This window comes from Ascaphus truei, chromosome 4 (assembly GCF_040206685.1).
Source record: "Ascaphus truei isolate aAscTru1 chromosome 4, aAscTru1.hap1, whole genome shotgun sequence".
Classification (NCBI taxonomy): domain Eukaryota; kingdom Metazoa; phylum Chordata; class Amphibia; order Anura; family Ascaphidae; genus Ascaphus; species Ascaphus truei.
This window is the reverse complement of record NC_134486.1, coordinates 74574912-74600081: the sequence shown is the minus strand read 5'-3', so window position 1 is coordinate 74600081 and position 25170 is coordinate 74574912. Positions and strand designations below refer to the sequence as shown.

General features: G+C 43.7%; 1 protein-coding gene across 2 annotated transcripts in view; it reads right to left on the bottom strand.

The window, feature by feature from the left end:
- SPTLC3 (serine palmitoyltransferase long chain base subunit 3) overlaps window positions 1-25170 on the bottom strand; it is a 129620-nt gene that overhangs the window by 42842 nt on the left and 61608 nt on the right. For both annotated transcript variants that reach the window (XM_075596051.1, XM_075596050.1), the window contains exon 7: window positions 6647-6752. In XM_075596051.1, coding sequence (XP_075452166.1) covers window positions 6647-6752 — 106 coding nt within the window. The remainder of the gene's footprint in view (window positions 1-6646; window positions 6753-25170) is intronic.

Here is a 25170-nt window from a genome sequence, read left to right as displayed (position 1 = left end):
AATAGAGGAGGAGGAGGAGGTGTTAGCAGAAGAGACACTAAAAGTACGATGGGAGAGGTAGGATGAGATCCAGGATAGAGCTTTGTTCCGAATACCTAGAGTATGGAGAATGTGGAGGAGAAGAGGGTGGTCCACTGTGTCAAATGCTGCAGAGAGGTCGAGTAATATGAGCAGAGTGTAATGACCATATATATATATATATATATATATATATATATATATATATATATACATACTTTTATATTCTTATCTCATTTGAGCAAATGTCAGCAAGCCAACCTCACACTGATGATACCCATCAAGGTTGAAACATGTCTGTGAGTGGGTTAACTGACTGCATCTCCCAAGTCCTTGCTTAAAAGCTGTGTTTAAAGCAGCATGCATTGGCTAAGGGTTGCTCATGTAATGTGAGCATGAGATAAAAAGTGGCACTGTGTGCTCATTTGCATGTCTTTCCCAGAATTCCTTGCTGCAGTGGAAGTGCTGTTTGCTGGGTGATAATGGTGAAAGACAGGGTTGCAGACCTGTCTAAGACATGCAAATGAATATACAGGAATATTTACAGTTGATATAGATAATATATATATACAGTGCTCGACAAATAATGATAACCACTCGCCCGTTGCGAGTGGATTTAGGCCGCTGGCGAGCCGTGCTGCAGCTCTATGAATTCCCCTGCTCCTGCCAAATTTTTTTTTTTTTTTTTAATAAATAAATAATCTCCCTCCCTGATTGGGTTAACGCGGGGAAGAGCTCCTTCCCCTGATCTCCTCCCCCTCCTGATCTCCTCCCGTGAGTCAGGGGGAGCCCGGCCGGGTGCCTGTTCATTACATTTTAAAAAAAAGTTAAAAAAAAAATGGCGGCGATTTCCTTGGTCCCGGCGCGCATGCACAGGGCAAGCAGGGTGTCCTGCCCTCTGTGCTGCCTGTGGGCCCGCTGCCTGCCCCCCCCCAGCAACCCAGAATCCCCCGCACCCTCACCCCCCCCCCGCTCCCCACGTGGGACGGAGGGGGAAGCCCAAAACAAGCGCCGCGCGCAATCTAGCCTCCTCCGCTCCCTCCCCCCTCCGCTCCCTACGTGGGACGGAGGGGGAAGCCCAAAGCAAGCCCCGCGCGCAACCCACGTGGGACGGAGGGGGAAGCGCCAACCCAGCTTCCCCCGTGCGTGCCTCCTGCGCATGATCTCCCCCTAATCACCTGCCCCCGATCCCCGCTTGGTGTTCGGGGAGCGTGCTTCGGGGGGGGGGGGAGGGGCCTGCTGCCGTGCGGAGGGGCCTGCTGCCTTAAGGAGGGGCCTGCTGACGTGCGGAGGGGCCTGCTGCCTTAAGGAGGGGCCTGCTGCTGTGCGGAGGGGCCTGCTGCCTTAAGGAGGGGCCTGCTGCCTTAAGGAGGGGCCTGCTGCCTTAAGGAGGGGCCTGCTGCCTTAAGGAGGGGCCTGCTGCTGTGCGGAGGGGCCTGCTGCCGCTTGCGACCCGGTGAGTGTGTGTGTGAGTGACAGAGTGAGTGTCTGTGTCTGTCTGTGAGTGAGTGTCTGTGAGTGAGTGTGCCTGTGTGTGTGTGCCTGTGTGTGTGTGCCTGTGTGTGTGTGCGTGTGTGTGTGTGCGTGTGTGTGTGTGCGTGCCTGTGTGTGTGTGTGTCTGTGTGTGTGTCTGTGTGTGTCAGAGCGAGTGTGTGTCTGAGTGTTCGGAGTGAGTGTGTCTCTGAGTGTGTCTCTGAGTGTGTCTCTGCGTGTGTGTCTCTGCGTGAGTGAGTGTGTCTGAGTGAGTGTCTCTGCGTGTGTGTCTCTGCGTGAGTGAGTGTGTCTGAGTGAGTGTGTCTGAGTGAGTGTGTCTGAGTGAGTGTGTCTGAGTGAGTGTGTCTGAGTGAGTGTGTCTGAGTGAGTGTGTCTGAGTGAGTGTGTCTGAGTGAGTGTGTCTGAGTGAGTGTGTCTGAGTGAGTGTGTCTGAGTGAGTGTGTCTGAGTGAGTGTGTCTGAGTGAGTGTGTCTCTGCGTGAGTGTGTCTCTGCGTGAGTGTGTCTCTGCGTGAGTGTGTCTCTGCGTGAGTGTGTCTCTGCGTGAGTGTGTCTCTGCGTGAGTGTGTCTCTGCGTGAGTGTGTCTCTGCGTGAGTGTGTCTCTGCGTGAGTGTGTCTCTGCGTGAGTGTCTCTGCGTGTCTGTGAGTGTGTGTGTCTGTGAGTGTCACCCTCTCCCTGTGTCGCCCTCGCCTTCTCCCTGTGTCGCCCTCGCATTCTCGCCCTCGCACTCTCTCTGTCTTTGTCTCACATTCTCTCTCTCTGTCTCTCTTTTTCTGTGTGTCTCTCTTTTTCTGTGTGTCTCTCTTTTTCTGTGTGTCTCTCTTTTTCTGTGTGTCTCTCTTTTTCTGTGTGTCTCTCTTTTTCTGTGTGTCTCTCTTTTTCTGTGTGTCTCTCTTTTTCTGTGTGTCTCTCTTTTTCTGTGTGTCTCTCTTTTTCTGTGTGTCTCTCTTTCTGTGTGTCTCTCTTTCTGTGTGTCTCTCTCTTTCTGTGTGTCTCTCTCTTTCTGTGTGTCTCTCTCTTTCTGTGTGTCTCTCTCTTTCTGTGTGTCTCTCTCTTTCTGTGTGTCTCTCTCTTTCTGTGTGTCTCTCTCTTTCTGTGTGTCTCTCTCTTTCTGTGTGTCTCTCTCTTTCTGTGTGTCTCTCTCTTTCTGTGTGTCTCTCTCTTTCTGTGTGTCTCTCTTTCTCTGTGTGTCTCTCTTTCTGTGTGTCTCTCTTTCTGTGTGTCTCTCTTTCTGTGTGTCTCTCTTTCTGTGTGTCTCTCTTTCTGTGTGTCTCTCTTTCTGTGTGTCTCTCTTTCTGTGTGTCTCTCTTTCTGTGTGTCTCTCTCTTTTTCTGTGTGTCTCTCTTTTTCTGTGTGTCTCTCTTTTTCTGTGTCTCTCTCTCTCTGGCTCTCTGGCCGAGTCCATAGAAGGACAGGCCGCGCTGAGCCGTGCGGACGGTCCGTGCTGAGCCCCTACATCCTCAATGCGGATGCCTTGAGAGGGGGCTCACGCGAGCGTCCGCAGGCGTGCTGAGGCGCTGGATTTTTCAGCCGACAGCAAAACTGTTTTTCAGAGCACTGTCGGCTGAAAACATCCAATCAGCGCGGAGCAGCGTCAACGTCACGGCGCCATGACGTTGACGTCGGTGCGTCGCGGGGGATTGGCCCAGCGACGTCACTGCCCCGCCTCCGTCAGTCTCCCCCCGTCTCCCGATCGCGCCCGCTGGCTCGCCTGCATGGGCATGAAATCGCGCAGATTTCAGCAGGCGAGCTTCAGCGTCAGCGCGGTTCCAAACTGCTTACCCCTCTATGGCCCCAGCCTTAGTCTCTCTCTCTCTATCCGTCTCTCTGTCTCTCTCTCTGTCTCTCTCTCTCCCACCCACTCTCTCACTCTCCCACCCACTCTCCCACCCACTCTCTCACTCTCCCACCCACTCTCTCACTCTCCCACCCACTCTCCCACCCACTCTCTCACTCTCCCACCCACTCTCCCACCCACTCTCTCACTCTCCCACCCACTCTCCCACCCACTCTCTCACTCTCCCACCCACTCTCTCACCCACTCTCTCACCCACTCTCTCACCCACTCTCTCACTCTCCCACCCACTCTCTCACCCACCCTCCCACCCACTCTCCCACCCACCCTCCCACTCTCTCACTCTCCCACCCACTCTCTCACTCTCCCACCCACTCTCCCACCCACTCTCTCACTCTCCCACCCACTCTCCCACCCACCCTCCCACCCACCCACTCTCCCACCCACTCTCTCACTCTCCCACCCACTCTCCCACCCACTCTCTCACTCTCCCACCCACTCTCTCACTCTCCCACCCACTCTCTCACTCTCCCACCCACTCTCTCACTCTCCCACCCACTCTCTCACTCTCCCACCCACTCTCTCACTCTCCCACCCACTCTCTCACTCTCCCACCCACTCTCTCACTCTCCCACCCACTCTCCCACCCATTCTCCCACCCACTCTCCCACCCACTCTCCCACCCACTCTCTCACCCACTCTCTCACCCACTCTCTCACCCACTCTCTCACCCACTCTCTCACCCACTCTCTCACTCTCCCACTCTCCCACCCACTCTCCCACTCTCCCACCCACTCTCTCACTCACCCACCCACTCTCTCACCCACCCACCCACTCTCCCACTCACCCTCTCACCCATCCTCCCACCCATCCTCCCACCCACCCTCCCACTCACTCTCCCACCCTCTCACTCTCTCACTCTCTCACTCTCTCACTCTCTCACTCTCTCACTCTCTCACTCTCTCACTCTCTCACTCTCTCACTCTCTCACTCTCTCACTCTCTCACTCTCTCACTCTCTCACTCTCTCACTCTCTCACTCTCTCACTCTGTCCCCCACTCCCTCGCTCTCCCACTCTCTCCCCCTGGATATCTTATTTACCCTATATATCTTAACTGCTCTATACTACAGTGAAATAACCTATACTGCTTACTTCCAGATCTGACTCAAGCTTCACACTGAAGACATCGGAACTCCCCCCCCCCCTAACCCAGAAGACAGGTAGGGAACACATCCCCTCCAATGTATAACATTGCCGGAATGAGGGTACCTGGACATTGAGGGACTGCGGATCAGGTAAGATCCCAGGCGGGATTGCTGCTTTAAATATTCTGGCTTTTTTTTTTCTAGATTCGACATTTATATACACACACACACACACACACACACACACACACACACACACACACACACACACACACACACACACACACACACACACACACACACACGACTAATTGTAGTATAATGTAATACAATAAATAAACTAATGTCAAAAACGAATGTTCTTACTAGGAATTTGTTTTTTTAAAAATGAGGGACTGGGGGCGGGATTAGAGGCGGGGTTGGGGGCGGGATTAGAGGCGGGACTAGGTGGCGAGTAGATTTTTTGGTTCGGCGAGTAGATTTTTGGGTGATTTGTCAAGCACTGTATATATATAGATATATATATCTGTTCCGTGTTAGCCGAGCTTGAATAATCAATATATAATCCAGAGAGAGAGAGAAGTATGTTTAATTATCTATTATAAATACAAATCTGAAATGTATTTATAATATGCTCCTCTGAGTATAGTCCTTCCCGACTTATTGAATCCGTTTGCTAGGATATGGTTTAACCATGCACAAGCGCCATTATGTGCGGCAATCACGACCAAATATGTTGGTGCCATTTTAATAAACAATAAAAGGTCACACTTTGTGTGCCCCACTGCTTAATAGACATGACAAATCCGTAAAGGTTCTAATTGTTTTGTATATTAGGTCTCTATTTATAAAATTAAGAAAAGGGGTTTCCTGGTAACGGTGACCCTGTACAACACTGCAAGTCCTATTGTTGGAGACGGTGTGCATTACCGGAAGTGTCCTGTTCACAGAGAACCTGCAAACATCAGTGTCGTTAAACTTAGTAACCAAAATGCCTGATTGACTTCATAAAATGTGAGTGTAATACTTCTTCTTGCTCAAAGTGCATCATACAATATTACAATATTGTGTGTTTTTTCTTCCTTTTTTTATTTATACTTTGATGAGACTGTGCGCATTGGAAACCCCTTTTCATCAACTACTCAAGTGGCTTAGAACGAACCCATTTGCTATCCGGTGCGGCACCCATCAAAAGAAACCATTATTTATGGACTCTATCGTATCCTTTTAAACTCTCAGTCTTTTTGCGCTTGTTTCTTTTCCTTTTTTTATTTATAAAATGTCATCATACTTAAATATATAGTGCAGATAGTAGATCACTGCTATAAAGATAATCAATATAGGAAATACTCCTGACGAAGCAGTGTGCGAAACGCGTAAAGTTTTTGGAGAGAATTTGTGCACTGAAGGATTGGCAATCTACTGCTGTTACCAGACCCATTTTGGCTTCCCGCCCTCACCCGTGACGCGAAACCGGAAGTGACGCGACGGCAGAGACTGATGCGGAACTACACTGTGAGGTGCAAGTGAAGCACCGGACAGCAGCTCCACACTTCACCACCCTTCTATCGGCGGTTCTCTCCACCACCCATCTTATTTATGGAAAATTATGCACTATTTGTGGTTTCTTTTATTCGCATATCAACCACTTCACTGAGGGGTATCCTGACCCCAGCTATACAAAGGGCTCCAGTCAGAGAGAGATGGATCTCTGACATGCAGTAACATAATACGATTTTTGTGAGTTCATTGCCTATATTGATTATCTTTATAGCAGTGATCTACCATCTGCACTATATATATATATCTTTATTTTTTGCATATCACGAGTATATCCTGCGCTCCTCCTCAACCCCAAGAAAAGAAAAATCATACTTAAATACTTTATTCATTCTATAATTAACAGGTTTATAACAATTATTTCTAATCATAACAGAAAAGGGGAGACACTTTAATTTTGATACATATAGATATACATGGCAAAAGCTATACAGTATGTACTATATTTGTCATGTAATATCGCTATATTCTGGTTATAGTTAGAGTAAGGCTTTCAGGCCTCAATGTGAAAAGCTATTAAATATACTTTGCATCATAAACAAAAAAAACACAGTAGAAAAAGTTGGTGAAGATGCCAGATATACTTCTTTCACTTTATTGCTCTCTAGCATATCAATCTGCACTGACGTTTACCTGTAAATGCCTTCAACAAGAATGAGGATTTTTCTCCAGCCTCTGTGGCTGCGAGGCTGACCACTGACCACTGCGTCCCGTAATAGCTTCTCCAGGCTCTGCATATCTAAAGACACAGTACCAAGAATAAACATTACAACGGTGCCGGACACAAACCTCTGTAAAACAACTCAGTTTGATGAGAATAAATCAATTTCGACATCTTGTATTACTTAGATTTGAATTCAATAAGTGGTCGAAGTAGGCATGAAATAAGATTTTGAGCACACCTGATTTGGGGTTTCTGGGAACTCCCCAGTGTTATTACCTCCAGAAAAAAACCGTCAGGCCACTATGTGTCTCCATTGTACCTGGAACAGTCAGCAGTAGAACACTGCTCGTACAAAGCAATAATGAGTACTGTACATAAATCGCTATTCTCTTTGTCGAGAGGCTTGAGATAATGGGGGGGAAAAAAATTGATGGATTTCTGAATTATGGTCCAAAACCATCTGTATTGCTGTCACACCCCAAATATGAGGAAAATGTTAAACTAATGGCATTTTAGAAAAATTAGCTTGACAACATTTTTTAAGCAGTTTATACTGGGAGTAAGAAAGGTTGGTACTCATTCCAAATAGGTGGGAATTGATCAGACTGTATTTGTATTATTAATCATTCTGTGTCCAAAAGACGTGGAAATCAAAATGTGGCATGTGTGTTCTATTGCTTCCATACAAGATTCCAAACTGATGCAACTTTTGTTAGCATTATGCACCCGTGGACAGGTGGAAATGTATTCTTTATGTCAATGAACAACAAATCGGCTTGCTGGTCTGTTGATAATTACGAGAAACGTCTCACAATGATTAATTTTTATATTTGGGGAATCTGGTCTATATTGCTACATTCAATTATTTTATTCTATAAAATATGTGTCTAGGAATGCCAGACGTTTCTACATTTTTATTGATAACATCCATTCTTTAAACTTCATAATGATTATGCAATTTTAAAAAAATGGTATGATGCATACTTCAATATTGTATTTGTGTTATTAATTGTAAATTAGATTTGTTTACATTAGAAAAGAGCCGTCTAAGAGGGGATATCATAACTATATACAAATATATTCGGTGACAGTACAAGGAGCTTTCAAAAGAACTATTCATCCCAAACAATACAAACAACACAGGGTCATCCCTTAAGGTTGGAGGAAAGGAGATTTCACCAGCAACAAAGAAAAAGGTTATTTACAGTTAACAGGTGGAATTCATTACCCATGGAGACTGTGATGGCAAATACAATAGATATCTTCAAAAAAAAGTTAGACATTTTTAGAAATTATATAACCAGAGATGGGGGGGGGGGGGGGAGGGGGACGGGTGGAGGGAGCCCTCGCTACTGCCACAAACACAGGTGCTGCAATCAGGGGAAATAACTGAACAACAACAAGGAGAGGAAGATCCCCTATGATGAGAGCACTCAGCGGCTAGTGATACTGATTGTTACTATGAACCTGATGGAGACAATAGGTCAATGGTTGACATGTAATGTTGAATAACTTAAAATTCAATTTTAATTGGAGAAATCCTCAAATAAAATAAATGGTCCTCAGTGTGAGGTAATCCTAAACAATTAGCGAAATTAAAATGGAGGTAAGGGGTAGGGATAATGAGTCCTATTAAATAATAGGTGCTCTCTATACAACTTCAACATCCAAGGTAAGTATACAAAAATGTTCAATGATCGGGTGTGCTGGTGTACCCAAAAGTATATGGGATATACTGTGTGACATTAACACATACAGCAACAAGAGGTATAGGTGACTCAAAATGTGAACAAAGTGTCTAGCTCAAACATAATGCACACATAATAGCTCCTTCATATAAAACCTGAATAAGTTCTCTATATATCCAGAGCTGTGAGTCCGACAGATTGGCAGGTAAGTAATATCTGCCAAGGTGTGTTATGACAACGACTTGTGCCCGGAGCCCTCACTAGTACCAATGAAAGATCCGTGAGTCAAGTACAATATATACCTATTAGGGATTATGGACCCGTATATACACTGAACAGTAGTGGTGGTGAAGATATAAGCAATAAATAGAACATACACACTGCGTGGCTGGACCATGAGGCAGACTGAATAATGTCTGCAACAGTGTCTCCAACTGCCACGTCTAACACTGTGCTGGGAACTCAATGTAGTTTAAATCAATAACCCTTGCGGTAAGAATATCGCTACAAACCCCCCTCCAGAACACACAGACCATAGAAGTCGGTGTATCAGAAAGTCCCTCCACGGTGGGAAGGAGTGAAACAGTGTTCAGCGGTATGCGGAAGTGACGAACCGGAGAGTCTCGGAAGTCGTCACCTATGACGTCATTACGTCTATTTGCCGACGTACGTTTCGCTGGTAAGCTTTATCGAGGCTGATGGGAGCCCTCCAAGTGCCTGCTATTTAAGGTAGTGTGCAGTGCCCTGATTGGTAGTTAGAGAAGTGAATGCACGATGGCGTCAATTAGCATAATTGGGTATTATGATTAAATGAATGAACGTTGAGGGAATACAATCCCCGAGGGCCTCTAGTGGTGGAGATGAGAAACCCAGAATCCCAGCAAAGGGGGAGCGTAGGAAAAATGACCATACTGCTGCGGCACAGTTTATTCGAGCATTTGCCCGTTCTGTGCCGCAGCAGTAGCCTGGCGCGCGCCCGAGTGTGACGGGCGCGCGCCGAAGCAGCGGAAGAGCGCCCTCCGATCGGGGCGCTCTCCCTACCGCTGCCGGGTCCGCCGGGTCCCCCGGAACCCCCTGCCGCTGTCCCGCGATCGCGGGACACCAGGGCTCCCTCGGGGAGCCCCTGGACACGCGTGCAGGGGGCGCACGCTCCCGATGACGCGTGACCGCGCGTCACCACTAGCAAGCCGGGAGATTTCCCGGCTTGCGGTACCGACCACACTTCAATAAAGTGTGTCGGTAGTGTAGATAGGCGATACAGTTTAAATGAAGGGATAAAAAACAAATCCCTCATTTAAACCTTGGGGGGAGAGTGTACCCAATGTATATATCCATCTTGATTCTTTTTGAAGTAGAATCTCCTCCTTTTTGAAGTAGAATCTCCAATCTCCTTTTCTTGGGCCCAGGGAATATTGGTCTATGCCTACAAAATGACAAAACATTGCTGTCCCCATTGTGATTTTCCAGAACGTGTCGTGTCTTTGAGTTTTTTATTGATTGTATTGTATTGTATGTCTTTATTTATATAGCGCCATTAATGTACATAGCGCTTCACAGTAGTAATACATGTGGTAATCGAATAAATAACAGATAATATAAATAACAGATCATGGGAATAAGTGCTTTAGACAAACATAACATTAAGGAAGAGGAGTCCCTGCCCCGAGGAGCTTACAATCTAATTGGTAGGTAGGGAGAACGTACAGAGACAGGAGGAGGGAGTTCTGGTAAGTGCGTCTGCAGGGGGCCAAGCTTTATGTATCATGTGTTCAGAATGTTCACAGTGCTATTCCTATGCTTCTTTAAACAAGTGTGTCTTAAGGTGGGTCTTAAAGGTGGATAGTGAGGGTGCTAGTCGGGTACTGAGGGGAAGGGCATTCCAGAGGTGTGGGGCAGTCAGTGAAAAAGGTTTAAGGCGGGAGAGGGCTTTAGATAAAAAGGGGGTAGAAAGAAGACATCCTTGAGCAGAACGCAAGAGTCGGGGTGGTGCATAGCGAGAAATTAGGGCCGAGATGTAAGGAGGGGCAGAAGAGTGTAAAGCTTTAAAAGTGAGGAGAAGAATGGAGTGTGAGATGCGGGATTTAATTGGAAGCCAGGAGAGGGATTTCAGGAGGGGAGATGCTGAGACAGATCTAGGAAAGAGTAGAGTGATTCTGGCAGCAGAATTTAGGATAGATTGTAGGGGAGACAGGTGAGAGGCAGGAAGGCCGGACAGCAGGAGATTTGCAAGCTTTGCAATTATGGCAGCTGAGGGCTTTATGGTTATAGTTTTGTCCTCTCTGAGTTCTTTAAGGGTTATTATTATTAAGGTTATCAAGTAAATTACGTGTAGATTTGGTAAGGAGTTCAAGATCCTTGGTGACCAAGTTAACAAATACTGCAATACTAGAGCTTGAATCAAGTGAGGGCATAAATTTGGATTTAGGTCTTAAAGTTGGAAAAGGGCCCTCACCTAGTATCAGAGTATCTAAATTTTGTCTACTCATAAGGTCCATAGGGTCAAGGCCTAGATCATCAGTGATCATATCATCCCTACGCTTGAACATCTTATGTAAGAGTAACTTTCTTGCGAATCTATTTATGCCCTCCCTTGATTCATGCTCTAGTATTGCAGTATTTGTTAACTTGGTCCCCAAAGATCTTTAACTCCTTAACAAATCTACACGTAATTTACTTGATAACCTTAATAACGAGGAAAGACTAGCCCTTAAAGAACTCAGAGAGGACAAAACTATAACCATAAAGTCCTCAGACAAAGGGGGCAACGTGGTTATTCTTAACAGCAAAGATTATTTGATAGAAAATGAGCGACTCCTATCAGATAGGGCCTGTTACACAATCCTCAAAATTGACCCTACTGCTACCTTTAACCTGGAACTCAATGAAATTCTTAACAGTATATTAGACAAAGTTATCTCTGATAAAGAGAAAGACTTCATTTTAGTCAAACATCCAAAGATTGCTACCCTATACAGTCTACCCAAAATACACAAGGGTAAGACACCACCACCGGGACGACCAATTGTCTCAGGCATAGGGAGTTTGACTGAAAATGCCAGTGATTACATCGACTGTATATTAAGATCATTTGTTATAGCCCTTCCATCACACCTTAGGGACACCAAAGATATCCTCTGTAAAATAGAGGATATCAATGTCACTACAGATACCATCCTGGTGTCCCTAGATGTTGAAGGGCAATATACGAGCATACCTCATACAGTAGGTTTAGCGGATGTATCCTATTTTCTTAACACTCGAGGTACTAACCTTTCAAATCACAATGAGTTTGTTCTCAAGTTGCTTCAATTTGTTTTAACCAAGAATTACTTCTGGTTCAACAAAAAACTCTACCACCAAACCAAGGATACAGCAATGGGTACTAAATGTGCCCCATCATACTGTATGCCAATCTGTACCTGGGCTGGTGGGAAGCGGAAGTAGTTTTCTCCGAGAACCTTGAACATTATACCAACCACATTTAACTATGGTATAGGTTTATAGATGATATCATCTTACTCTGGAATGGTACAGAGAAACTACTATTAGAGTTCATTACCATCTTGAATACAAATACTTTCAACTTGAGACTTACCTTTGAAATCGGTCCTACTGAGATTTCCTTTTTGGACCTGAAAATCTCAATCAAAGAGAATGGGTACATGGCATCCACTGCCTTCAGAAAGATAACAGCTACCAATAGTATCCTCAGAGCGAACAGTCACCACCCCCCTAATCTCATTATGAATATCCCAGTTGGTCAGTTCCTCCGTATCAGAAGGAACTGTACCACATCCTCTGACTTCGAGACACAAGCTGTCCTTATGAAGGAAAGATTCCTTGCACGTGGCTACAGTAAGAACAGTATAAAGAGGGCTTACAAAAGAGCTAGAAACACTCCAAGGGAAACTTTATTAAGAGACAAAACCCAGGAACCCATACCTAATTGCATCAGGTTCATCGGTACATACAATTCTAAATAGGATCAGGCCAGAAGAATTTTTCAGACACATTGGCACATTTTGCAATCAGATTCTGACCTTAATGAAATACTCAAATCACATCCAGAGATGACACCTAGAAGGGCCAAAAATCTCCGTGATTATCTAGTTAACAGTCACTTCGAAGGAGATAAGACTCTGAGTACTTGGCTACCATACAAACCAGTTGGTTGCTTTAGCTGCCATAATTGCAAAGCTTGCAAATCAATAAAAAACTCAAAGACTTTCCACAACTGGAATAACACTAAGAAATATGACATCAGGAGATTTATTAACTGTAGATCCTCTGGTGTTATCTATCTAGTGACCTGCATCTGCCAAAAGAAGTATGTAGGAAAAACCGACGTCCATTTAGGATCCGAGCCCTAGAACATCTGGGCAGTATTCGCAACCATCAGGACACACCAGTAGCCAGACACGTTCTGGAAAATCACAATGGGGACAGCAATGTTTTGTCATTTGTAGGCATAGACCAATATTCCCTGGTCCCAAGAAAAGGAGATTGGGACGAGATTCTACTTCTAAAAGAATCAAGATGGATATATACATTGGGTACACTCTCCCCCCAAGGTTTAAATGAGGGATTTGTTTTTTATCCCTTCATTTAAACTGTATCGCCTATCTATGGTCATTTTTCCTACGCTCCCCCTTTGCTGGGATTCTGGGTTTCTCATCTCCACCACTAGAGGCCCTCGGGAATTGTATTCCCTCAAAGTTCATTCATTTAATCATAATACCCAATTATGCTAATTGACGCCATCGTGCATTCACTTCTCTAACTACCAATCAGGTCACTGCACACTACCTTAAAAAGCAGGCACTTGGAGGGCTCCCATCAGCCTCGATAAAGCTTACCAGCGAAACGTACGTCGGCAAATAGACGTAATGACGTCATAGGTGACGACTTCCGAGACTCTCCGGTTCGTCACTTCCGCATACCGCTGAACACTGTTTCACTCCTTCCCACCGTTGAGGGACTTTCTGATACACAGACTTCCATGGTCTGTGTGTTCTGGAGGGGGGTTTGTAGCGATATACTTACCGCAAGGGTTATTGATTTAAACTACATTGAGTTCACAGCACAGTGTTAGACGTGGCAGTTGGAGACACTGTTGCAGACATTATTCAGTCTGCCTCATGGTCCAGCCACGCAGTGTGTATGTTCTATTTATTGCTTATATCTTCACCACCACTACTGTTCAGTGTATATACGGGTCCATAATCCCTAATAGGTATATATTGTACTTGACTCACGGATCTTTCATTGGTACTAGTGAGGGCTCTGGGCACAAGTCGTTGTCATAACACACCTTGGCAGATATTACTTACCTGCCAATCTGTCGGACTCGCAGCTCTGGATATATAGAGAACTTATTCAGGTTTTATATGAAGGAGCTACTATGTATGCATTATGTTTGAGCTAGACACTTTGTTCACATTTTGAGTCACCTATACCTCTTGTTGCTGTATGTGTTAATGTCACACAGTATATCCCATATACTTTTGGGTACACCAGCACACCCGATCATTGAACATTTTTGTATACTTACCTTGGATGTTGAAGTTGTATAGAGAGCACCTATTATTTAATAGGACTCATTATCCCTACCCCTTACCTCCATTTTAATTTAGCTAATTGTTTAGGATTACCTCACACTGAGGACCATTTATTTTATTTGAGGATTTCTCCAATTAAAATTGAACTTTAAGTTATTCAACATTACATGTCAACCATTGACCTATTGTCTCCATCAGGTTCATAGTAACAATCAGTATAACTAGCCGCTGAGTGCTCTCATCATAGGGGTTCTTCCTCTCCTTGTTGTTGTACATTTTTAGAAAGGAAAGATATACAGGTATATACCAAATAAGTAAACATGTGAAGGATGTTGTAATCTGCCAATATTTGGAGTCAGGAAGGAATTTATTTTCCCCCTTATAAGACATTAGATATTTCACTGGGGTTTTGTGTTTGCCTTACTCAGGATAATATACTGTAAGTACAAATATAGGATAAAAGTATCGGTCATCTAAATTTAGCATAGGTTGAACTTGATGGATGTATGTCTTTTTTCAACCTCAAATACTATGTATTTAGACCATGCAATGTGTAAACAGGTCAAATCTCTATTGTTTTTCACTATACAGGGCTTTGTTTTATTACATTCCACATATTGGAATAATACAGTCAGCTCATCCTGTCCTTCCGATCTGTGACGATTCAGAACAAAAATGTATGAAATGCTTGTTTGCTTATATGTATGGATTTACGCCCTAGTTACAACACTGGATATCCATGCGTGCTGAAAAAATGCATATGAATATTCAGATGAGAGAACAAAAAAAAAAAAAGCATCTAATTAATTGATGCAAGACAATGCATCATCTTGAGCTGGTAATTTATCCATTTCTGCATATCATCCTGAACTGACCATGTTTAAATTTTGGGTGAAACGTGTTATATTGGGCATGTATATATTATTTTTTAACATTACCTGTTGTGTTTCTACCACAAATATCAAATATGTTATACTTGACCCAATGAAGTATACTGTACATGTTCGTTGGTATATGCAGGTCACATTCAATATCATGTTCTAAGCATAGTTTCACCAGACACCAAGCAGAACACACGGCAGTAATCTGTGTTATGATGAACTTAAACAACATGTGCTTTTAAAGCCATTAGGTTCGGTTTGTTTAACATCTGGTCAGCCAAAGACAAAATAGTGACTTGTGAAGTCCTTTTTATTTGAAGAGGTCTTGGGCTTATTCCCAACATAGTCAGCTGCTTGTAATCATCAAAAGAAGTGCTTTGATCAGGACGAATGAATCACAACAGAATAAAACAATCCCTTACAAGATAACAAAAAAAGAGAAACCTGTCTCACAAAAAACAAGATGGTCTTAGAGTTTGAACATAAATACTAGGTTTGTGACGCACATAACAACTCATAATAACTCCTACACTCTGAGACTAATCCTACAATGCTGTACCATTCCTTCATGCGCACCATAACAGAACTGAATGAATGTACACTGAAGTATGTAGCATCACTTAGACAAAAAAAAAATTGTGGCTAAAACAATTACTCTATTAGGAGGGAGAAAGACCACCATTGGATCTATATCCAGTAGAATGATATTCCCAGGTTTTAAGCCCGCCCCTCCCCACTTCCCAAGTGAGTAGGTTCTTTTATTCTATTGGATATAGATCCAATAGTGGTCTTTCTCCCTCCTAATAGAGGTAAATGAGAATTTTAATCCTAATAGAGATATATTAGTATTTTATCTGGTAGTGTTAGGACTTGCGAACAGGGTTTGCCTTGTCGTGGCTTGCAAGCTTACAATGCCTTGGCCAAAGGGTTAAACTAAATGACCCATTTTCAAGAGAATATATAAGTATTTTACTGTGTATTTTTGTCATATTTGATGTAGTATTGGGCTTCTCTGTCCTTTCTCCATTGGCGCATTCTAAATCGATATGCATTAATATGAAGGCATGTTCATACAGAAAGTTTAAAATAGGGGCTGGTGTTACATTAATCCCCTGACCTAGAATGGCTCTTCTATCTGCTAATAGAAACAACTCAACCATCATAAGGATTTTTGTGTTTTTGACGATTAGTTTCTACCTTGGATATGTATTACTAAATAATAAAGTTAGTGTGTTCATATCCATTTTTATTCGCTTGATTTTTAAAATATATTTGGCTACAACATCTTTAGGATATACTCCATAACAAGGTTTTAGATAATTGGTTAGCTTTCACTTTTGGCATTTGTTTTCTGTTTCTTTTTGTTTTTTTATTAGTGTCAAATCCTAAATCGGCTCTATGTACTGTATATTCTAAAAATTAGGTTCCTCTCCAAATTCCAACAGAAATAAGAAGTCTTCCAAATATGAGATTTCAGGAAAGTACTTCTTCCAGTTTTTGAAAGTTTTTTTGTTAATGTTTTGTATTTCTCAATTAAGTTTGTAAAAGTTTGCAACTTTATATCTAAATTTTTCTGATGTCTTGAGGAAATTGGCAGATTTGGGCTTTTTCCAAGAATTAATCCTCCCGTGGTGTTCCAAATATCTCTTTGAAAATCCCTGGAGTAAAATAAAGTTCTGGCGCTCCTACCAGCAACTAGGAATAGAGCTACATTTTTCTTCAGGGTATCATCCCCAAACCAACGGCCAGACTGAGCGCACCAACCAGTCCCTGGAGCAATATATCTGGTGTTTCGTTTCGGATACTCAGGACGACTGGTCCGAGCTCCTTCCCTGGGCCGAGTTCGCCATAACAATTTGACCAACGAATCCACCACAGAGTCGCCCTTCATTAATTATTAATCTTCTTCATTACTTCTACCAATTTCTACTTCCACTTCCGGGGTACCAGAAGCAGACAACAGAATCAATAGTCTTCAAAAGCTGCGGAGAAGGATCCAAGAGAATCTCAAGACGGCAACTACCAGACAAAAGGACCAAGCAGATCGTCACCGAAGAAAGATCCAAGAGTTTAAACCAGGAGACAAGGTGTGGCTGTCATCTAAAAACATCAAACGCAAGGTTCCTACGCTGAAACTGGCACCTAGATTCATAGGACTATTTGAAATTACTGAGAAGGTCAACCTTGTCACTTACCGGCTGCGTCTCCGACATCCATGAGGATACCCTCTGTCTATCATGTTTTCCTCCAGAAGCCGGTTATCTTGAATCCCCACTCTTCTGACACGTCCTCGCCTCCTCCTTCTCTTCTCGTACAAGGCCAACAGGAGTACAGGCTATCCTGGATTCTAGGTCCTCCAGAGGATCAACTCAATACCTGGTGCAGTGGAAGGGTTTCGGACCCGAAGAAAGGTCTTGGATTTCACACCGCCGTCTTCATGATCCTACAGACTCCTACAACTCTTCCACCAGATATATCCTCACAAACCTTCCTGGAGTTGCCCAGAGGTCCCTCCTGAAGGGGGGGGGGGTACTGTAAGGACGCATCATTTGCGCCCTCCCCAGCGCGCTCCCTACCTGCCTAGACCTACAACCGGGCCTCACGCGGTCCGGCGAATACCAGCGTTTCTTCTAGGGGTGCGCGGACCGCACTCGGCACTAAATGCTGTTCCCGCCTACAAACTTCGCTTGCGCAGTGACATCGCCATGCAGTGCGCACCCACTATGCGTGGCACCTGCGCATGCGTGCAGAAGCTTCCTTGTTCATCTGTTTAAAGGGATACACCTGTGCGGTCTCTCTCAGCCAACCACAGCCAGGCATACTCCTGAGTATGCTCCCAGCTCACTGGACTATTCTCCCTTATATGCTCAGCCTGCCCTCTGGCACATTGGCTGAGCATAACCTTGTTTATGTATGCTGTGTTCACTGCAGTTCTGCCTCCTGTCTGAGCCTTGTTTGCTTTTTGGATTACACACTCCTCCGCTCCCGACCCAGGCTTACCCACGACGATCCGCACCTCTTCAATCCCGACCTTGGCAAAAGTACCTGCAACGATTCCTACGGCTCCAATCTAGACCTCGGCAAGTATCATTGACCATCCTGACCTCTCCTACCCCGACCGGGCTACCTCGACCTATCTACACTCCAGACGCCCTTGCGGCTGTGGGTTGCCGTTTACCAAATCTCCACCTCGGCCTTGCGGTCACGCCTTGTTTGTGGTGAGCGCATCTTAACACTATTGCAGGCATGAATTCCTTTACTACCGTCTTTGCAATCTCAGTGTGATCCAAGTTTTAGTTTGGCCCCTGATTCATATCCCCTCCAATCTCCCAGAGGATCGGGTCTCCTGAGAGTCTGCCATTTTGGGCAGTTCCCACTTTTATTCCTGCTTCTCCTGAATTTTTGGTGCCATTTGAGGTAGCTTTTTAAAGATGAATTTGTCCATAAAAAGCGATTTTCTGCAAGATTCTGCCTTTTTGGCTTTCGGAGGTTTTTTTTGCTGTTGCTCCTTTCTGCCGGAGCCATACCGGAATTCCCATAATGCATTTTTATAAATAATAGAACGTAAAATAGCCAAAAGGCAGCACACAGTATTATCATGCTTATTCTTATAATGTGCACGCTCATCTTACTCCCAATAATTATCAGCAAGGCATTCTTTCCACACAACCGAGGTTCTGCTGTTACCGAGTCTTGGCGTGGTCTTGAGGCAGTTTATATAGGCAGTATAGTCAACAGGTGTAAGTGGAAATTGCCAAAATAGGTACTGGATCTCTTCAAACAACAGATATGTCTTAGATAATAAGGGAGATGTCATCAGCAAAAAAAAAAAAAAATGTAATGACCAATCCCAGGAAGTATAATGGGTTTCAGAGCTCGTGTGGGGACGGCGTACTTACTAAGGCCCAAAACTGCACTGTGGGTGCTATAGCGGTCAATTAAGCTTCCAAAGTAGCTCCCCAAATTGTTTTGCATCGACAGCATCCAGGCATTGGATGAAATAAGGCATGACATTGGAAGCTCTTCCAGATGCAGTGGCCGTTATCCGACCATTTCTCTAATTGGTTTTGGAGATACTTTCAACATTTGCCGCGACAAACTAATGGCCCATAGGATTAACACAGCAGGGGTTCCTGCTGTGCTAATCCTACCGGGGTCTGTCTGTAAGTGACACACAGTAAGAGATAGGCTGAATCAGTCACTCTACCTGCGTACCTCTAACAAGCGATCGCTGGGTTTTTATTTAATTTTAACACTACAGTATTTTAGCAGGGGGTCTCCAGAGCTGAACCGCATTGATTTCAGGTCTGTGATCCCCTACTTCCCGAGTTACAGGCCCTGTTATGGGGTGCCGGTATCCCGGCCATGTTAAAATCCTGTGGGTCACGTGGCCGTGGGATTTTAACATTGCAGGAGATACCGGCACCCCATAACGGGGCCTGTATCTTGGGAAGCAGGGGGTCCATTTAGTCTGCAGCGGACAATCTCGGATCACCATGCACTAAGGTGCGTGATTTAACCTGAGAAATGGTCCGATAACGGCCGTTGCATCTGTACTATAATTACCCGCTATACCACCCATGAGGTCTGCACTATAATTACCCGCTATACCACCCATGAGGTCTGTACTATAATTACCCGCTATACCACCCATGAGGTCTGTACTATAATTACCCGCTATACCACCCATGAGGTCTGTACTATAATTACCCGCTATACCACCCATGAGGTCTGTACTATAATTACCCGCTATACCACCCATGAGGTCTGTACTATAATTACCCGCTATACCACCCATGAGGTCTGTACACACGTGGAGCAGTTTGGAGCCTTATTAATGGTATGTTCCCCCCACAAACTCAGGACACTATACTAGAAATGTTGTGGTGGTCAGCGCAAGATGTTGAACTCAAAAGATAAAAGATAATAAAATACACGGAATTTGTTCATTTTGTATCAAAAACATGCACTAACAGCCCAGTGTCAGCCGTAGGTCTGTCCGGCAGACCCTTTCCTTCCAGTTGCATTCCCGCTAGCGCGTCCGACAGCGGGACCGAGAGGGAGGATCTTTTCCGGAAGTCCGGCGGCTGCCTGGGTCTCTCACACAATGAACCTGACGAAGCATCATTTGCGAAACGCGTAGTTCCCTGCCGGAGCTCATTGTGTGAGTGACCCAGGCAGCCGCCGGACTTCCGGAAAAGATCCTCCCTCTCGGTCCCGCTGTCGGACGCGCTAGCGGGAATGCAACTGGAAGGAAAGGGTCTGCCGGACAGACCTACGGCTGACACTGGGCTGTTTGTTCATTTTGTGTCATACAGTTTTTATATTTTATTGATGTAATAAACCTTTATTTGCCACTAATCCAGGCTTTGCCCATTTCTTGGCATATGGGCACCTGGGAGAGGAGCTATTCACGCATTGCCTCTATTGGGAGAATTTGAAAAAAGAAAAGACGTTACTGATTCCTATCAGACTGATGACATCATTCACTGAGGGAAGGGGCTCACACAAGGCCGTGTGAGTTTTTCTTTTCTGTAGTATTCCTCGATTATAGAGGAATTATTCCACCTATTTCATTCTTCTCTGAGGGTGGAGTCTCACATTAGGCCGTGTGAGTCATTGAAACATATGTTTTAATGTTTCTAATATTTTATATTTAGTATCACCAATTGCTCTTCACCTATTGTCCCCAACCCCCCCTCCCCCCTCCATTCTACCTTCTCCTCCCCTCTGCACCTTTAGACCAATTATGTCTATCAAAAGCATGCACTAATTCCGTGTATTTTATTATCTTTTATCTTTTGAGTTCAACATCTTGCGTTGACCACCACAACATTTCTTTTGCCGCTATAAGAAGATCCCGGGCTTCATCTTCTCCTCGGTCCAACTGCAGAAATACAACGAGGGCCAGTATATTTTTCTTTCCCTTGGTTTCACACTAGCCCACAGGCGTTCTATTTTTATACGCCACATTCAGTAGGGAGCGCCCCAGTTTCACCTTTTGTTTCAGGACACTATACTGCCTGGTATCGCTCAAACAGTTTTGTTATCAATAGTTGGAGTAGTAGACAATAAGATTTATTAATTAGGGGTTCTTGGAACAAATATTTCCTAGCAATGTAAAATAGATTGAGAACAGTTTGAAATTGATAGAAGTGCCCGGGCACAGTCAGTTTTCATTTATACTGTAGCAAGTGCATTTTGTTGACTTGTGTAAACATATTTTGGTGCACACAAAATGCCTGATACACCATGGATAGTTAGAAACAAAATAAACAATGTAAATAGGCAAAAGAAGAAGAAATAAGGAATGTTAATATATCACTGTGTTTTTAACATTTATGATGTCTGAGTATATGTAGGGTAGAAACCACTAGATGGTGCTAAAAGTCAACATAAAGAGCTGTACAGTACAAGGCGATCCAATAACAAAGTAACCTATTCTGGTGTAACTCAGCAGGATAATTAAAAGTTAAAGCCTAATTAATAAGCACACACACACATCCTGCGCTCCACCCAAATTGTCTTGCCATTTGGGAGGAGTGCAGGATTTGTGCATTTGTTTTCTATAAATGTAAGGCCAATTATTTTCCTAGCTGCATACTCAGTCAAGGGAGGAGCACGGAGTTGTGTATTTAGTTAAGAACATACACACACGTTCGAATGAAGTCAAAATACTCTGCCATGTAACACATGTTCTAGTAGTTTTACCAGTGGCTTCATAATGTAAGTAAGGTTATATGGCGTGGCAGATTTAGGCCAGCAAAGTTAAAAACTGTGCAATGCAGTATAACATATTACACACTTCTGGTATCTCTGTTGAATGGATATGTTTCTTGGCATCATGTAATATGCCATGATAGTTTTATGTTACATAGGGGGGGCAGCTTACAATGCATGTTTCTTGCAAGCTAACAGTCATAGCATTTGCCATGTAAATTGTCCCCACAGTATATATAATCAAAATGTCACAAATATTGGTATAGCGAGTGAGCACGTTCATATTCAACATATATAAGTGTTTCATCCAAGGTCTTGTGGCAAAAAGTAGTAGATTAAAGCCAGGCTTTTTCAGCAATTGGTATAGCAATCCTATAATTTTTCTACAGATTTTATAATTATGAATGCATAGTCATTTGTAATTGCAGGAGTTTGGTTTGATAATTGGTGTCGTCCTAATGGCTGGTTTATTGGAAAGTCAAAAGTGTTCCAACGGAATGCAAGACAAGTGTGGTTATCAGTGACAAATCCTGACACAAGAGTTGCTCCCTTGAGTGACTCAGAGCTACAATGGCATTAATACTTATAGAATTTTTTGTAAAGGGATCGAAAAAACATATCAAGATTGATCCGAATTTCGTATTAAAAATACATAAATTATAAGCACATGCATATGTTTAAGGCAAACCTGTATTTGTACCAGCAAAGCATAACATGGCGGTTGCTTCTAGTGAAACTACGCAAGTTATCCTAATCTCAGTAAAAGGCTAAAAACAACAGAAACTCCTATTAAATCGGTTCCTCCAACAACCAAAATTATATGGTTTATATTTATTTGTGAAATCAACGACCAAATTAATCTTTTTTTTCTTATTCTGAGGAGCCCTAAAATGCCAGGTTTCACCTGTTTGGTCGAAAAACATTTCCTTGTAAAATTTCAATTATAATTCTAATCACGCACACTTTGGTCATTTACTGTGAAACTACACATTGGTTTTCTGTTGAGAAACATCAATGAAAACACATTTATTTTGATTCTTTTAAAAATGGCTGTTACAGTACTATTAATTTTGGTTTTTTAAATGCTGCGTAACTCATTCTTGTGTAGTTAAACTTAAAGCAGCAATCCTTCCTATTCACCCTAAAAATAAAAAAATAAAAAATAAACATTTCCATTCTTTTTAATCAATGCGAAGTCATGTGGTTGATATTTTTAGCAAAGTCACGTTTTTAAATTCTGTAATTGTTTTCTGGAAGTGAATGATTAATTAAAATTGCCACTGATGTCCACACACAGTAAGACAGTGATTCCCAACCAGGGTTCCTGGGGCTCTTTGAAGCAGTCTCAGGGGTTCCTCTCAGACCACGGAACCCTTCTGTCCCCCCCCCCCCCAAAAGCCTGCTCGCTCTCAGGACTGTATGGTAGGAGCGCGCTCTCTAGTAGTGTGACCCGGCACTTCTGGTGCCTGCTGCTAGCTAGAGCGCTCGAGCGTGTGCAGTCACTGCGAAGGCAGACTTGGTCTCAAAAAATGATATCTGGTAATTGGTCCAAAGGCTGCAGCTTCTTGAACACCACTTTTATTATTCAACTTCTTGTCACGTGCTCCACACACCAAATTTGGGGATTTTATTAGCCTTTCCATATGCTTCAGTTTTCTGAATAGTCTTCACAGAAGGGGCTTTAGGCCGCGTCCATGCTGGTCGCGCGATCAAAACAATGTAAATTGAAGCGCCCACACTGCACGCGTGCGCGCACATGTGAGCATGGGTAGGAGTGATGTGTGTGGACACAAACTTTTTTGTCTTTGTCGTGCGATGCCCTTGTCACGTGAGCGGTTCAGCCAATGAAGGCGAACTGCTCACGCCCCCCCGGCATGCCCCCCATCGCACAACCCTGCAGGCCATGGATCTCTGCAAGTACAGGAACACGTGACTGTCGTGAGTGCGAGTGCCCCTACTATGCAGCTAGCCTTAGACATTGTAATAGCAAGAACAATTTTAAAAAGGACAAAACAAAAACCCCACACAAACATACACACGGTGCATGTCCTGAAGAGGCTACTGGAGGAAAAACTTGTTCAGACTTCACCATGATGCTCAGAGTCTTCCGTGTAATAATTCAATATCAACAGGCTGCTGAGGTCACTGCGCACCCCAAAGCATAATAATATAGACTCCCAGGCCTATTTGGCACATCCCAAATGTGAAGCAGGGGGGTATGTAGGTCTGCCTACCACGGGGCATTTCCCTGAAGCCCCTGCATATGGTGCACCCCCATGCCTAGCATGGTTGGCCACGAGTCTGGTCATCCACCATATGGTGGCCCACTGACTGCAGCCCTACTTCTATGGGTTTCTCAGATTGGGTCTCTTGCACACCAGGTCACTGGGGACATCTGACACCCAAGAATAGTACAGCAGACATGCAAAATGCACACAGGTAAGCCCCCACTAACAAACCACACTGCGTAGGGACATTGTGGAAGAAAGGAGGTGCCTTATCTGGGGGAAAAGCGTCTACTTTACTGCTCAGCAAAAGGGAGGAGCTTACCAGTTGGTCTTTACTGTCATAGAAGAAATATTATTTTACAATACAACAAAAATAGCATTTGAATTTCACAGTGAAGTCTATGAGCAGAATTCAAAAAACAAAGAGCAGAGAAAATAAATATTTGTGAAACAAGTAAATTATGCTGCATCTCAAAAGGGCACAATGTGAGTCCCTGGAACGCACTGCCACATGCGGAGTATCACACAGAGTTTAAAAAGTTAGGATGGGCACAACATGCATTACAGATATACGAGATACATTAAAGGAGGCATTATTAAAACGAAATAGAGCCATGTTGAACTAATTGAGATTAACTAATCAATCAGGTGAAATGTTTATAGACGGGTTAACATTAAAAAAAAATACAGATTTGCACTACAGAGATTTTACTTTAATAACATGACCTCTGCAAGGTGAATTGCACGAATTGCCACTCGGGAGGAGATTAATGTGCTGAATTAACCACACAATTTAAGAAAACCTCTGAGCATAATGGCTATGTGAATTCAGCCACCTCAGCAGGAATAATGAAGGCAAATCTCTTAATCCTCCCCAAAGTGCACCGAGATCAGGGAATTTGCATACAGGAGAGAGAAGAAATGATGTATTTTTCAGGTAATATCTGAATATCTGATCAACATACTTCTTAACTACGTTGCTGCCAGAGGAACCTAAAAAATGACTGCATTGCATATTTTGCAGGCCCTTGTGACAGTATACAAGTTCAAAAGAAAGAGATACTATGTTTGTTTGTACCGGACAAAAACCCATAAAAGAATATAACTTAAAAAAAAAAAAAAAAAAACAATTTAACAGTTCATTGTCGTCATCCATCCCCAGCAGTGAAAACTTTAACACCTAGTGAGAAGTTGGGGATTAGAGATCAATGGCACAAGGATTTTCAACCAGGTATAAAGTCCATCTCCGATACCGGTAACCCAACATGATGTTTATACAGCGATTGTAAAAGGGCTAGGTGTTTGCTTAAAACGCACCCGCATTATAATTATCAATTTTTAACTACAGGGTATTTAGTGAATGTACTACATTGCAAATAAGGTTATCGCATGTGAATCATCGACTTTCGCTGGAATGC